The sequence below is a fragment of the Cimex lectularius genome, unplaced genomic scaffold (assembly GCF_000648675.2).
Source record: "Cimex lectularius strain Harlan isolate CLEC.00 unplaced genomic scaffold, Clec_2.1 scaffold30, whole genome shotgun sequence".
NCBI classification, from domain to species: domain Eukaryota; kingdom Metazoa; phylum Arthropoda; class Insecta; order Hemiptera; family Cimicidae; genus Cimex; species Cimex lectularius.
In genome coordinates this window covers 49193-66468 of record NW_019392730.1, presented here as the reverse complement: position 1 = coordinate 66468, position 17276 = coordinate 49193, and the positions used below count along the sequence as shown (strand labels likewise).

At 31.2% G+C, this 17276-nt stretch overlaps 1 protein-coding gene across 1 annotated transcript; it reads right to left on the bottom strand.

Moving 5' to 3' along the window:
• Positions 1–596: 596 nt before the first annotated feature.
• Positions 597–14136, bottom strand: LOC106666139 (actin-interacting protein 1). The gene is made up of 12 exons (XM_014393080.2): positions 13879–14136; positions 6772–6893; positions 6614–6704; positions 6400–6547; positions 6146–6326; positions 5925–6080; positions 5628–5861; positions 5239–5556; positions 2367–2486; positions 2125–2283; positions 1453–1603; positions 597–1370 (listed from the first exon to the last, which is right to left on the bottom strand). Exons 1-12 carry the CDS (start codon positions 13892–13894, stop codon positions 1258–1260), a joined length of 1809 nt encoding a protein of 602 aa, XP_014248566.1. The 5' UTR covers positions 13895–14136; the 3' UTR covers positions 597–1257.
• Positions 14137–17276: the final 3140 nt, after the last annotated feature.

Here is a 17276-nt window from a genome sequence, read left to right as displayed (position 1 = left end):
CCAAAGATAAAATGTACAAAACCATTAGACCCATACACAACACATCCATAATCAAATTGGGGGAGAAAATGTTTCCATACCTCCTTAATCCTTTGGTCAAAAACCAAAATGTTTTCACTTCAGGATTTTTCGGACTGTACAGTTCACCACCGGCCTCAGGGATACACCATAGATGCATGATATATTCTCAAGATTTGACTGTTGTTCAAAAATCGGACACAACATCCTAGGACTTCCATTAGACCAAAATAGCGCATGTAAGCTACCTTCCTTGTTTTGACTGATATTTACGTCGGTGTACGTTTTTAGACAATGCCTTTGATACTGATCTGTTTTTAATATTCTATTCATATTCTCATAACATACGTAAGTTCTAATAATTTCCCATAATGGAATTTTTTTTTAAATAAATGTAAAGGGAAAGAATACTCGGACAAATAAGACACAAATCACATGTATAAGTATGTATTAAAATGCATATAAATAAATATTGCCCCTGTATATATGAATCCATTCATTGGCAAAAAGTAAAAAAAATATATATAAATTGGATAACAAGTTGATATATTTTTTGATAAATAATTTTCAATTGTATATTTTTTTTCAAAATAGAAGACAAAAAATAGTTTTACCTTAATACTATTAAGAGTACCATCTATCGTTTGTTAAAAAAGATAAAGAATACTTTTAGTTTGGCCAACCCTTTCTTTTGATTATTATGACAAAATCGAAATTTGATTGAGCTGAAGAAAAGGAAATGTTGCACAATTTCCTTCTAACAAAAAATGTTAACCCTAAGGGTACAAAAATATAAGTCAAAAAGGAACTCAATAGATAAATGCTTGAAAACTTTTCAATAAACAAAACGTGAAAATAGACTAGGTTGTTGCTCTTAATTTTAATTTGAAAACTTAATAAACTAAAATCTCCCCGTGAGAAAAACTTTGGTGCGATTAAATCTTTTGAAAAACTAATCAAACTGAAAGGCGAACTGAATAAAATTTAGCACCAATGTCAAAATTGCTGTGTTGTAGAACAAAAAGCAGTTTAAAAAAAATCTTGTTAGTTAAGGCTTAAAAAAAATTTAATAAATAAAATAAAATGGAAAATAAGCTCAAATCAACCTTATGTTAAAATCACAAGAAAAAAATAAAAAGTTACAGTTTTCTGTCGCGTTAAATCTTATCATGAATTCTTTCTTCTTAATTATGTTTAATAAATATTTCTTAAATATAATTAGGATAATGCAAATGGTGGTTAAGATATGGGTGCAATTTCCCAAATCTTGGTGTTGCAGTCTTGTCCAACAGACACCAACGTCTCGTCATCCAACCAGACCAACCTCGTGATCTGGCTCTGGGCATGAGCATCTAGAAAACAAGTTTATAACGATGAAGTTTATAACATTTATAACAACATTTATATCTAGTAAATAATTTCTCTTAAGCTTACTTTTGATAATGGTATGTTTGGCCGGATGGAGAACACTCCAAATGATGATTGAAGTGTCAAGGCTCCCACTCGCAACGTGCTGGGAATTTGGAGACCAAGCTACGCAATTAACCCTCGCATTGTGGAAGCCCCATTCTTTGTTATGAGCCAGCTAAAAGATGTTTCAAAACATTAAAACAAAATATTTATAATTATAACAATTATTATTATATTTAACTTTTTCTTTAATATTCCTAATACTCACAGTCTAATATACAGTCAAGCAAGCATTAAAAAATTAAGATCATATTGTAAAAATCATTATACAAAAATGAAAGTTAAAAACTATTATAATAAATTACAATTAATTAAGGTTTTTTTTAGTTGAGATAAAAACGTTTGGCACGAGCGGGATTTGAACCCACGATCTTTGGCTAGATACGCCGCTGCTCTACCACTTGAGCTATTGTGACCTCGATCCACTCGGACACTAACTTCCCATCTCAACCCCACCTTTTGAATTTTACCTCCTTTTTGCCATTTTTTTTTTAAACTTTTTTTTATTTACTTTTTATCTCAACTAAAAAAAAACCTTAATTAATTGTAATATATTAATTGGTCAAGCGGACCACGAAATTAGTGAATTTGAATGTTATAATAAATTTTCTTTTGCATTAATAAATTAGTACATACCTGAAATTCTGGGACTTTGTAAAGTATCACTTTTCTATTTGCATCACAAGCGACTAGATGTTTACCATCAAGAGAAAATGCACAGTCTGCTACTGGGCCTAAGTGTTCCAAAGTAGTCTTTTCGACTAGCTGGGTCCCATTCAGTTCATAAATGTGAACCTGAGAAAATAACAACGGATATAATTTATATATTGAGTTAATAATAATAGTAAATACATAGAGTAACAATAAATTATGCATACCTTGTTATCTTGGGTTCCACCAACTGCAACATACTGCTCTTCGGGGTTAATCGAAACACAAGAAGGTTCATAGTCGACTGGAGTGCTACTGACTTTTCTATTATCTTTTATGACAACAACCTGGAAAGAGAATAATATTAAAAAACTTAGGAAAACTTCAAAATATTATATTAAGGTAATCCATAGTGTTAGAAGCCAAAGCCTGTGAGCCCCCTCTGGAAATGAGGGGCTTAAAATTAGCGTTCAACTTCCTTATCAAACTTTTTTTGTCAGGAAAATCCTACATTTAATGAAATAAATACACTGAAAAAGTTCTAACTTCAGCCTTTTACCAAAAAAAGAAATATCCTGCCCTGGTTGGCCTTCCTCCAGTCGGTTCCTTACATCTACTCCCTTTTAAAAAGCCCTGTGGACCCCATGAATCAGATGGAGTACGAGGGGCTAATTAACAATTTTGACACAACATTTTTTAAAGATTATTCCCAGCTCAATCCTCATATTGCTCAAAAAGAATTCCTAGCCGACATTAACGAGATATATCCAGAACATGTGTACGTATTTACTGACGGCTCTTCCATAGATGGTAAAACAGGTTATGCCTTTTTTGTCCCTAAACATCAATACAAGGAACAACATTCGCTTTTAACTTCAAGTCTGTTTATACAGCAGAACTAATTGCGATAGATAGCGCTCTCGATTACATACGAAAATTGGGTGATTCTAAATTTTGTATTCTCACAGACTGTCGAAGCATTGTAGAAAGGTCAAAGAACATTACCCCAGAATATAAATGCAGAAACTATATTTTTGCCCAAATCTGTAGGAAAATGCTAGAGACAAAAAGTATGGGAAAAAGGGTGGCATTGTGTTAGGTGAAAGGGCATGCAGGCTTAAGGCAAAACGAAACGGTGGACACACTTGCAAAGGAGGCTGCAACACCAGGTCCAATCTTTGACATTAAAATTCTTAAAGATGATGGGAAAAACTTTTTGAATAAGTTTTGTAAAAATCTGTGGCAATAAAAATAAACACATTAAATGTTGGCAATTATTACAGGTCTCTATTCCCTGAGCTCAAGAAAAAACCATGGTTTTCGGAAGGCGAAAGCCCAGAAGGAATGTCAAAGGAGTTCTATTCTACTATTTTTAGATTGAAGACAAATCATGTCCTATGGGGTAACTACAAGAAGAGAATCGGTTTGGCATCGTCTCCAAACTGTCCCATTTACGAGTGCCCTTCAAATCCTACCCGCATAATTTTTGAATGCACAGAATACGAAAATGAAAGAGATAAACTGCTAAAAAATCTGAGCAAAGTCCCAAACGTATCCAAACCAATAAACTTAGAATCTGTTCTATTAAGCAACAATCCATCAGCATTCAACATAATCTATGGATTTCTAAAGTCGATAAATGTTACTTTTTGATTATCTTCAACCATGAAAATTTAGAAGTTGATTGAGCTGAGTGAGTGGGTGCGGGCGCGCAGCGGGGGCCTGGTCCTCGTTGGCCGATCCCACTCGACAGTAAATTTTTTTTTTTATACTTTGCCTTAAGGCATTAGCCATGCAGTTTTTATTGATGGAGAGAGAACCGAGTAAATAAGGCGCCGAGACCCGACGTTTCCCCCCGGCCCCTACACCACCATTTATTGGTAAGTTACAACAAAAGTTGATCCTGTATATCTAAAGTTATATTTTCAGATTAGATGCCTTCAGAAACCAAAATAGCAGCGCATACACTTCCTTGTTCCCTGAGTGAACGAGCGTCTCAAGAGAGTAAGGTCTGTCCGGATCAGTTAGGGCATCAATACCGTTTAGCAGTTTACCTCTTGCGTTTTCAAACCTTGGACATTCCATTACTATATGGTTTAAATCTTCTGGGTAGCCGCATGTTACACAATTGGGGGACTCCTTAAGCCCGATTCTACACATATGTGCTCCCCACAGACGATGGTTGCTTCGTATTCTAGAGATTATGGTGAAATAATGTCAAGGTGCCCTGACCCCTTGAAACCACGGTTCTTTTGGCACCAAAGGAAATCTGCTTCTATATAGTGAGCCTCCATCAGCGGGGCAGTAAAATTAAAATAGAAAACTTCATGGGTAATATGCCAGCATAAACCCAATAATAATTAAAAAAAAAAGAAAAAAAAAGAACTACTTAAAATAAAATAATAATTGGTTTGTGACTGGAACACTAGTGATTATTACTCAAAAAAGATCAAAATCAGTTGGTTCTTCAGTGAAATTCAGTGATACTTCCAGTGATGAAGCTGTCAAATTACACATCACTGTACTATCATTGCTACAGATTTTCCGTTCACGTGTTTTTCCAACTTCATGCCATGCCTTTTCAAAGGCACTTTTCTTTTACTATCCAGGAAACATAACGTATAAATCAGGACGTTTTTCAACTTCTCTCACAAATAATATTTTCACCTGATCATCCATCTTCAAAATACCCAAAACTGAGCAACTTCAGTCACTAGTGACTAGACTGCAAAGTTGCCTGAAACTGATTCCTAACGCATCAGAATCAATGTCTGCTGTGCCTCATTCAGTTACATCGGAAGTGACTCAATTTACTGACTGGTTATTAATTTGAATCACTAACCAGTTTGTGTTTAGTATTCTGAGTGTAGATGGTTTAAATTTCAGCATTTCCCTTGGAATTTTATTTGAGAAATATCTGATAAAAATATTGTAAAATGGTTTGAACCCTTGTCTATAAAACTGATCGGTTACAAGCCCATCCTGTACGGCAGGAATTTTTTTTTTTAAAGTTCAAATATGACATTGTGAATATTATAAAATATAACCAGGTTTGTTGTATTATGGAATCTCCGTAATTAAAAATAAGACAGTACTTACTTCTTTAACAGTTGCTGCTATGATGACATCATTTTTGACATCCATTCCTCTTGGTTGGGCGCCAAGTTTGATATCCACCGACGTGTAACTCTTGGCATTTACATTGATTTGTTTGACAGAATCGTCGATACCGCAGGTGTACATCCAGTCCCCCTCGCATTTCATTCCGTTTATTTGGTTTCCATGTCCGACACCACTGATTCTGTCGTTTTCGCCCGTCTTTGCATCCCAGTAAGTAATGTAGCCGTCATGAGACCCTGTATATATTGTTTTTCTATCTGGACTTAATGAAAGGACAGTAATTGACTTGTTGTGACCCTAAAAATAAAACAAGTGTTTTTATTAAATTTGATCACCTTGATTTGCAATTTAATTGAAACGCTAATTACTTTAACGACTCTAATAGGCACGGCAGGGTTATTAACATCTAAATAAGATATAAAACCACTAAGTGAAACACTAAGAATGTGTTGTCCTTGCCAAAGACAGGAAACTTGCTGGTCCTCAACTTGAGAGCCCATATTGAACTCTGAAATTGCCGTTTTAGTTTCAACATCCCACAGTTTACACGTTTTATCACCAGAAGCGGTAAGAAATTGGGTTCCGTCTGGTTTCCATGCAATCTGAAAATCAACTGAGCTATAAGTTTGCACTTTACACCAGACTTTTATAGATTAAATGCTTACCCCGTAGACACCTCCTTTGTGAGCAGGGCTTCCAATTTCAGCAATTAAGTCTGCATTGGTCCCTTCATAAAGAAACACCTTACCATCAAAACCGGCAGAAGCGAAAAGATCTCCTTTCGGAGAATATCTGACAGCTTGAACAAATCTTGCATGATCCTAGAACCATTTCCAAAAATAGATTTAAATAAATTACATCAAATAAATTGTTAAATTCCACAAACCTTCTTGGTCATTTTAAATTTAAAAGGAGGACCTTCAAACACTCCGATGGTGTTGTCTTCTGAGCCGGTAATAACTCTAAAAGGCCGGACTGGCCTAAAATCACAAGAATTGATAGGTTTTGACTGACCAGCGATTTCACCTACCGATGTGCCAGTTTCAGTCATGAACACATGTCCAAACCTAAAGAAAAATTTGTACATGTATAATTAACAAATCAAAAACCCTACATTATTTAATTTGATTAGATTAACACCTCTCTCTCCCTTCACCGACAACCACCATCCGCTGGCTGTCAGGTGACCACGAAATATCTTTAATAGGGCCACCAATAGGTTGGAATTCATTTTTTAAAAGATGCTCTTTGTTCACGGTATCCCATATCCTGACTTTTCCAGATTGATCTTGAAAATTAAACAAAACAAATCAATACATATATCAAATTATTCCAATTTGCAATCATAAAATACCTCCAGAAGCAATGTAAAATCCACTTGGGGAGTATTTGGCAACATTGACATTACAAGAATGTTCTGTGTATACATCAGAAAGTGCAGGATTCTGTAAATGATTATATTAGTAAAATTAGAAAAAAGTTAACAAAGAAACTTAATAAAGGGGAACTTACATCTATATCCCTTATTATAACACTGTTGCCATTGGTGTACAAAAAGTTCTTTCCTTTTGGATCACCACCGAGGACAATTGGAGAGCCTCTTTGAGTCCTAGGCAGTGTAGCATAGATGTATTCTAGAAAAGGAAAAATATATGATTATTGTATTTGTTCAAACAATTTTAATATGTATGCTACTGGCAAAAGATGCATATTCCATACGTCCTATGTCTGCTCATGAGATTGTGCAATTTTCACACATACGGCAGCTAATTAAATTATAAAAAAAATATTTCACACTTGTGGTATATATGCTAGCCTTTAATTGATGTACCATGTATAATATATCTACTAGTGACTTTAATGTGGAATTACCACATGAATGATACCAGTCTTAGTTTGTGAAGTAAATGTATCATACACGTCATACACCTAGTAGAAGTTCGTTTTTTCAACTTAACTTTGTTTCTATAAGTATTTTTTTGATCAATTACTCCTATTAATCATACCAAAAGCCTCATAACATATTCAAATAATTTATTTTAGGTGAATTTCAAATTGAATTTTATAATTGTTGGGTGTTTCTTTGCGTAAGCACTCTGCTTAATTTCATCAAACAAAATTTCTTTTTAAATCTAAACAGAAATTCACTAATTTCGTGGTCTGCTTGACCAATTAATACATTACAATTAATTAAGGTTTTTAGTTGAGATAAAAAAATCAATGGCACGAGCAAGATTTGAACCCACGATCTTCGGCTTGATACGCTGCTGCTCTACCACTTGAGCTATCGTGACCTCGATCCACTCGGACACCAACTTCCCTTCTCAACTGCACCTTTTGAATTTTCCCTCCTTTTTGCCATTTTTCAAGGCGTATCAAGCCGAAGATCGTGGGTTCGAATCTCGCTCGTGCCATTGACTTTTTTATCTCAACTAAAAACCTAAAAAGAAACTTGATCTGTGTTTAATACTTATTTACAAATGTACACTGTGTTCAGATGTTTATTTCTTTCCCAAGAATTAACTAAACTTTAACAATCTTTATTAATAACACACATGGACTATTTATAGAAGAAGAGAAAAATATTTATAACACAATTTTAATATGAGCATTTACCAATTTCTTATTTAAAACATAACAGCCCAATATTTCAAACATAAACCTAATCATTGTCTAACTTTAATAGTAATTTTGAGCTTTTACTGGAATGCAATGTGCAATGTAGAATATACGATGAGTAATGTATAATTAATTACAAACCCAAGAATTTTTTTTTTGTTAATTCCTTTTTATTGAGGCTTAAAAATTGAATCTTACTTCTACTTAAAATCTTTGAGTAGAACTGTCATTTTCAAAAAGTGAATCTACATACTGATTGCACTTCATCATTTCTATTGTTTCTTATTTTGTTGGAATTGTTTTTTTTTTTTTTAAATTTGGATGACAAAATGTTACAATACATTAAAAAAGTGTTTAATGTCACAAACCCGATGACCAAATCTTGAAACGTTTCCAATGAAACCTAGAAATGTGTCTATAAATAAAAGTTTTTAAAAAGAACAAAAATTTTTCTGAATTGTACAAATCTTGTCAAGTCAACTGATATTTATGTTTTCTTATGAGGAAAGTATTAAATTGTTTATTGTTAATTGAATCCATGATAGGCAATAATCGTCATCATGGAATTAATGTGTGAAAAATCATATAAATATAATGTAAAAGTACACAGATGAATTAGGACAAATCCAGAATGCTGCATCTACATAGAATTAGTATAGAAATAATAAAGGTAGGGTAGGTATGTTTAAATGAACTTTATTGATCAAAATTCGGATTGCTGAAAACAACAAATCTATTAGAAGAACCATTGTTTACAAAAAGTGAAAAAAGCAGGATTAGTGTTGCTTGACCCAAAACACCAAACTTATAGTTAGGTGTTTTGTTGATATAAGCTTGTTTATATTTGTTGATATGGATGGGATGGTGGAAATAAAATAGAAACACAAAATTGACCAAATCCTGATAGGCATTAAATCTATATAACTTTGGGGGAAAAAACGTAAAACTTACAATACAATTTATGCTGCATAATGAAAAAGATTGAAATTTATCTATTTGATCTCAGAAAATAATAAAAAGACAAAATAAAATAACCAGATGCGATTGAAAAATTAAAACAGCTCAGCTAAAAAGTGTACTGAATTTTTTCGTATAGGAAGATAGCAAATTAAATTGACGAGATAGCCCATAAATAAACTAACTTCAATCTACTCGGTAGGAAAGTGTGCATTCCGACACAATTAAAAAAAAAATAAATTAATTTAAAAAAGTCAGCATAATAGAATATCACATGACAATGTCCTAGGGTACATAAATATCTCATGAAAGTTAGTACAACTTTGAAACCGTACAAAAGACAGCAAATGGTGAAACGGATTCAAAAATTTACCCTCAATGGATCCATATTTGAAAACAATAATGAAATCACATTATGGTAATCTTATCCTTCTGCATTGATTGCACTTGTTTTCATACTTATTCGGGCAGTATCTGATAAGAAAATATTTTACTGAATGCGTCAGCTTAACACCTATCAAACCGATTAATGACGATCTTAATGAAACGTTTTTTTTTTTTTTTGAATTGTAAATAGAACAAAACACAGTCACAATCCTCGTATAAAACAACCTTTTGTGTAAAACGATGATTCATCAAAATAAATAATGGCCCATCACTTGTAACTACAGAAGATTAAACCAAAAATAGCATCAAGATCACTTGCAAATAGTGAAATCCATAACGAATTATTAAATGTTAATTTATTTAAAATATAAAATGAATGTATAAACTAACTGATGTAGAACAACTTTTATCCAGTTTTATTTTTCTTGGCAGTGTCAGCATCATCGATGAGATTTACGAAGAAAATTAAGTCATTAATTTAATTTTAAAATTTTGTTTAATATTAATTGTAAAAAATCTTGTTTTATTTACTAGAAATTATCTTATTTTCTATTTTAATTTGGCAATTAATAACTTATTAGACAAGCCTTGAAATACGGCAGCAATTCTGAGGACAAAATGTATTAATCGAATGAACATGTAAGCTTGCTTATTTGCTGGAATATAATTAAATTCTTTATTTTTATTATTTGAATCTTGACAGGAGGAAAAAACTAATATACTTTTTCGGTGTTTTTGAGAAAAAATTATCATAAAAACAATGGCCTAAACATAATAAAACAGGTTTTATTTAATGGAGCTAGTTCTAAACTGTATTTATTTGAGACTTTGATAATGCATTATCAATGAGTAATAAGAATGGAAAAAAAATATCTGATATACTTTTGCTCTTCTTCTATAGGAAAAAACATCAACACTAAAATGAATAAAACTTTATTGGATGGAATTTGAATCTCTATATTTATTTGACTTTTGTCAAGGCTTGAAATATGATCAAAGTTAACTTTTTTTCACAAATGTTTGTGAGGATAAAGATATACGATGTAAAGACAATAATTTGCAAAAGCATTATTAATATTTCATGTTTATAGAAAGTGTTTTTCTGGAAATTGTAAAATGATTGAAAACCCGACAGAAAGTAAAAATATTTGTTGGAACCAGAATTCTCTTTTTTTATTCAAATTTTTACAAGGCCTGATGTATGCCAACATAATCACAACTGTAATAACAACATCATGGGGGCCACAAAGGCGTTCATCACTGTAAGGTAAAGGTCCCGGGTTCGAATCCAGCGGCCCTGCATTCCAACCCGACATACTTATAATTTTTTTTTTTCAAAAACATCGACACCCCGAGGGTTGATATAACCTCTGCTGTTGTGAAAAGTAAAAATCATCCCTAATCATCAAGGTGTAACAAGAGAAAAATCAAACCAAAACTTCATAAATTCAAATTGGAATTTGACTAAAAACATTATATTTAATTAATCCATATATGTATTTAGTAGTTATAATTGACCGTAATTTAATATTCAAGACAAAAAAAGTTCTATGTAGTGAAAATGGGTTTCTCTATTTCTATTTGGCACAATCCCTACTTGGTAGGAAAATATAAAGGAAAAGATAAATGCAAGTGTATAGGAAAATATATTTGGGGTAAAAATGACAAACTTATAAAAACTTGATCTTAAAGATTATTTAAAAAATACTACAACAGATTTTTTTAAAAGATATTTACAAATTGCAACAAAATTTGTTAAATTGAATAAGCAAAACCAACCAAAAAAAAAAAAAAAAAGTTGATGTTTTATTGTGAATATAGATCATTCCCCTATTTTCAATTGAATCTTGACAATGTATGAAATATGACGTAAATGCAGATGTATACTTGGGGTAAAAGTGTCAATTTTATCAAAACTTAACTGGCAAAATATCGAAAAAATATTGAAATTCACAACAAAAAAAATCTGTGCTTTATTTTGGGATATAGTTGTTCATCTATTTTTATTTGAATCTTGACATGGTGTGAAATACGACATAAAAAAAAAAAAAAATGAAAAAAATGTAAAAAAAAAAGAAATAAGAAATAAATTGGATACTCAAAAATAAAACCAATAATTAATAAATTTATATTTTTTATATTATAATTTTGGCAGTGCATTTGTGGGTGAAAATATCTTTGGTGTAAAAGTATCAAATCGATAAAAACTATAAACGATATTATATAAATACTGAAATAATTTCTTTAAATTATTAACAATTTGGAGCAAAACATTACAAATTGGATAAGCAAAACCAAATGAAGAGAAAATATCTTTTTTTAAATATTTTTATTATTTATTTTAGTTTTTTAAATTTTGACAAGGTATGAACTATGATAGCATTGAATAGGATTAGGAGAAAATTTAGCAACACTACTTGGCAGATAAATATAACAGATAAATGCAGGTCTTGGCAAGACCTAATGTATGACAACATAATCACAACCATCAACACCAATATGTAACAAGGAGAAGAATGAAAAAAAAATCATAATTTAAAAAATGTTTAAAAACATTAAAATTAAAAAATAACTGATTTAGGGGTTTTTTTTGGGCACTTGGCAGAATGTGAAATATGGCAGCATCATCTATGGTAAGAAGAAAATTTAGAAATCACAAATTGGCATGAAAATACAATAGATAAATGCAGATGTACTGTGAAATATATTAGGGGTAAAAATGACTATTTAATAACAATTCAAAGGTAAAGATTATTTAAAAAAATACTATAATAAATTTTTAAAACATTGTTAACAATTTCGTACAAAATGTTATAACAAAAAAAAATTTATGTCTTATATTACTTTTATATTTTATTAGAATCTTGACAAGGTGTAAAATATGACAGAAACATTATATGAGGAATAAGAAGATGTCAAAACCAAACAAAAAGTAAAGATTGGTTATCATTTTGTGGATATTACTCCTATATATATATATATTTTTTTTTTAATCTTGATAAAGTGAAATATGACTAATATGTGGAAAACTGAGAAAGAATTTCGTTGGCAAAAGGCATTAAAGGATGATGGTTTGGGCATTAAAAGGATATTATGCAATAATACTAAACTTTCTGCTTTTGCAATTTACAATAATAAGAAAAACTAAACAAACAATAAAGATTGGTGTATCATTTTGTGGATATTGCTCCCCTATATTTTTTTAGAATGTTAACAAGGTGTGAAATATGCTAGAAACATTATATGAGGAATAAGATGTCAAAACCAAACAAAAAGTAAAGATTGGTTATCATTTTGTGGATATTACTCCTCTATATTTTTTTTTGATCTTGATAAGGTGTGAAATATGACATTATGATACTATATGACTAATATGTGGAAAACTGAGAAAGATTTTTGTTGGCAAAAGGCATTAAAGGATGATGGTTTGGGCATTAAAAGGATATTATACAATAATACTAAACTTTCTGTTTTTGCAATTCATAACAATAAGAAAAACTAAACAAACAATAAAGATTGGTGTATCATTTTGTGGATATTACTCCTCTATATTTTTTTAGAATGTTAACAAGGTGTGGAATATGACAGCAGCATTAGGATTAAAGGAGGATTAAAAGGACGACCACTAAAAAAAAAGAATAAATATGTATTTTATGTTATATTTTTTGGCAGTGCATATGAGGATGAAAATATTGTTATAAAATTATCAAATTGATAAAAGCTTATAAAGCATATTATACAACAATACTAAATTTTCTGTAAGTTATTTGCAATTTAGAACAAAACATTATATATCAAATAAGAAAAACCAAACAAAAAGAAAAGATTGGTGTATTATAGTGGTGGGTATAGTTCTTCTATTTTTAATTAAATCTTGATAAGGCATGAAATATGACAGTATGATATTATATGACTAATATGTGGAAAACAGAAAGATTTTTATTGGCAAAAGGCATTAAAGGATGATGGTTTGGGCATTAAAAGGATATTATACAATAATACTAAACTTTCTGTTTTTGCAATTTATAACAATAAGAAAAACTAAACAAACAATAAAGATTGGTGTATCATTTTGTGGATATCGCTCCCCTATATTTTTTTAGAATGTTAACAAGGTGTGAAATATGACAGCAGCATTAGGATTAAAGGAGGATTAAAAGGACGACCACTAAAAAAAAGAATAAATATGTATTTTATGTTATATTTTTTGGCAGTGCATATGTGGATGAAAATATTGTTATAAAATTATCAAATTGATAAAAGCTTATAAAGGATATTAGACAATACTAAATTTTCTGTGTTATGTGCAATTTAGAATCGAATAAGAAAAACCAAACAAAAAGAAAAGATTGGTGTATTATAGTGGTGGGTAGAGTTCTTCTATTTTTAATTAAATCTTGATAAGGCGTGAAATATGACAGTATGATATTATATGACTAATATGTGGAAAATTGAGAAAGCTTCTCATTGGTTTAAGTTAGCTGGCACATCTCTATGCAGACCGGTGTTGTGATTAACAGAACAACAGGGTCGACTCATGGGGAGGGGAGCTTTTTTCTCTCTTTTGATTTAAATAGACTGGGCCGGCTTAATAGAGCATTTCTTTAGGTTAATAAAGGCACAAACTTCGATACGGATTATAAAAATAGTACTTACTCGATGAATATGACATAATTGACTGACGTTATCAAATGGTTCCCACTTAAAAAAGCTGGCAACTAAGAAGCTCAAAGCCTGGATGTGTTGTCTGTTATCCGACGGAGGCGAGGAGAAAATAAAAAAAACGACAAAGACGAGAAGCGGCCGTCAGCTCTAGGTGATTCTGTGGAGGTGGACCTATTGGAAGTCGGAACGGTATAGAGACTAGAGATGTAGAGAGCAGGCGTCCTGCAGACCACTATCTCTAATAAGGCTTGATGCAAACCAGCGCTGATGAGGCAACAACCAGAACTACACTATGCGTTTATAAATATTTTTAATACAGAACATTTTTCTAGAATAAGAATAGGGTCCATCTGGCTGACTCGTTTTATATTCATATTTCAATGTATAGTTCATCTAAAAAAAAAGTGTATACATAAATCAAATATAAACACAAAAACCTTGAATTTCTTAGCAGTTTGAAGAAAAAATGCTATAAATATTCATTTTTGTTGCTAACACCTTATTATTGATAATGAGATGTTTAATTTTTGGAATTAAAATACTAAAATTTTTTGTCCTTTTCCCACAAATCATTAAAACAAAAAAATGTATGTGTACAAATGAAATATAAACACTTAAACCTTGAATTTCTTAGCAGTTTGAAGAAAAATGCTTGCAATTAAAATACTATAAACTTTTGTTCTTTACTCACAAATCTTAAAAAAAGTTGTATGTGGACAAATGAAATATACACAAAAAACCTTAAGTTTAAACTTTTGTTCTTTACCCACAAATTTTCAAAAGAAAAGTACAAATGCAATATCACAAACACCTTAAACTTCATAGCAGTTTGAAAAAAAAATATATTGTATATTTACAATTTTCTCTTTTTGTTGCTAACCCCTTACTAATGATAATGAGATGTTTAATTTTTGGAATTAAAATACTACAAATTTTTATCCTTTTCCCACAAATCATTAAAACAAAAAAATGTGTGTGTACAAATGAAATATAAACACTTAAACCTTGATTTTCTGAACAGTTTGGAGAAAAAACGCTTGCAATTAAAGTACTTTAAATTTTTGTTCTTTAATCACAAATCATTAAAACAAAAAAATGTGTGTGTACAAATGAAATATAAACACTTAAACCTTGATTTTCTGAACAGTTTGGAGAAAAAACGCTTGCAATTAAAGTACTATAAATTTTTGTTCTTTAATCACAAATCTTAAAAAAAAGATGTATGTGCACAAATACAGTTTGGAAAAAATGTAAATATTGTATATTTTATCTTTTTGTTGCTAACTCTTTATTAATAATAATGAGACAATTTTAGGAATTAAAATATTATACACTTTTGTTCTTTTTCCACAAATCATTGAAACAAAAGAATGTGCCCGCACAAATGAAATATGCACACAAAAACCTTGAATTTCTTAGCATTTGAAGACAAAAAAAACTATAAATATTGGAAATTTTATTCTTTTTGTTGCTAACCCCTAATAATAAGATGTTTAATTTTTCGAATTAAAATCCTATAAACTTTTGTTCTTTTCCCCACAAAAAAATTTGCCTTTACACTACCACTACACACTTTACTACTACCACCAAACATCATTAAAACAAAAAATTGCCAAAATTCCATTAATCTTCTATTGTGGAATGTCAGATGTAATGTAATAACTATAATTATTTTCTAGTAATCCATTCCCAGTAATAGTAGTAGTGGTAGTAGTTTTATATAACTGAAACATTATTTCCTTAGATTTTGTTTTCCTTTTTATAGATGATTTAATATTTCTTATTTCTAGACATTTTTTAATGTGTTTTAAAGAATTTCTACAATGTTTGACTTTTTGGCATCCTGTGGTATTTTCAAGTTCATGGCTTTTTTCTGGAAAATTAATATAACTATTTTTCAGAAATAATCCATGTACTTGAAAAAGTAACAGGAGGCCAAAACTTCACACATTTGATCATTTCTTTAAATCATCTTTAAAAAAAGGCTTAGAAATAGGAAAAAAATAATTGTACAATTGTTAATATTTTACTAAAAAATAACAAATGCCTTAAGTTTTTTTTGTATACAAATTTTTTTTACTCAATTCAAAAGCACTTTATATGACGTATCTTTAGTCTAGAAAAGCCTTTATTTTGTAGGTAACATTTAGAGTTAATTCAACATCTAAAAAATATAAATTTATGATTGAATTGAGCAAGTTATGTAACAGTGCACACATTCTTTATAAATTCACAATACATTATTACTGATTTATGCAACCTCAAATCTGCACACAGATTTATACGTACGCGTCTGTACAGTGTGGAGCCTATCACTTCTCGCAGTCCCCTGGCAATTCCAAATTTTGTAATTTTCAATAAATTTCTGGTAGGCCTTAAGAATCACCTACACTGGGATCAGATCTTGGTCTTGTCCGTCCAGCTGCCAAGGCTGGACTCCAGGGGCTAACTACAGCTAGGTCAATTTAGCACCCAGCGTATGCAGTTCCAAACCCATTCACACTCACACTTATTCTTAAATATATTCTCTCCTATTTACGTACCATTCATGCAAATAAATACATCCACTCTCAACTCATGCCAGGGACACAATACTACATCCACCAAAAAATTCACCTATTATATAATAGACCTAATTGAGGATCGACGGAGTACTCAGCATTATGCCACTCTCACTCCAATAATTACTCTAAATGCTTGCTAGGGACACACAATTATATACAATAATACAGTCCTGTTTCTTCCAAGAAGCGGAATGGGTATTCAATATTCTGCCAATATCAGCCCTCACACATTATACATTCATTCTAATAAATACATTTACTATCAACACATGCTATGGACACAAATCTATCCTTACTATAAATAAAACAACCCTGTTTCCTACAAAAATTGGGACAGGGGTCCCAGATACTGCCATACATAATCACAATTCTCATAACTGGTGACATGCTTTCTATATGGAGCCAAGGTATTGCCCTCCCACAGTTCAACACAAGTATGGTGTTATAAATGGCGAATTGATATGCTCTTCGACTTGTGTAATTTCATTCGATTAATTAAGGTTTTTAGTTGAGATAAAAAAAGTCAGTGTCACGAGCGGGATTCAAACCCACGACCTTCGGCTTGATACACCGCTACTCTATGACTTGAGCTATCGTGACAGATCCACTCGGACATTAACTTCCCAATCCTACCTTTCGAATTTTCCCTCTTTTTTGCCATTTTCATTTGTCGCCGAGAATCAAATAGATTACACCACATTTGAAAAATGGCAAAAAGGAGGGTAGAAGTCAGGATAGCTCAAGTGGTACAGTAGCGGCGTATCTAGCCGAAGGTCATGGGTTCGAATCCAGCTCGCGACACTGACTTTTTTTATCTCAACTAAA

Bases quoted from the DNA above. Each gene is read 5' to 3' on its own strand.
- LOC106666139 (XM_014393080.2), bottom strand. The intron at 6,327-6,399 runs GTGTTAATCTAA...ATTTTTCTTTAG, and splicing joins GTCGGTGAAGGGAGAGAGAG to GTTTGGACATGTGTTCATGA. The intron at 1,604-2,124 runs GTATGTACTAAT...AACATCTTTTAG, and splicing joins ACAAAGTCCCAGAATTTCAG to CTGGCTCATAACAAAGAATG.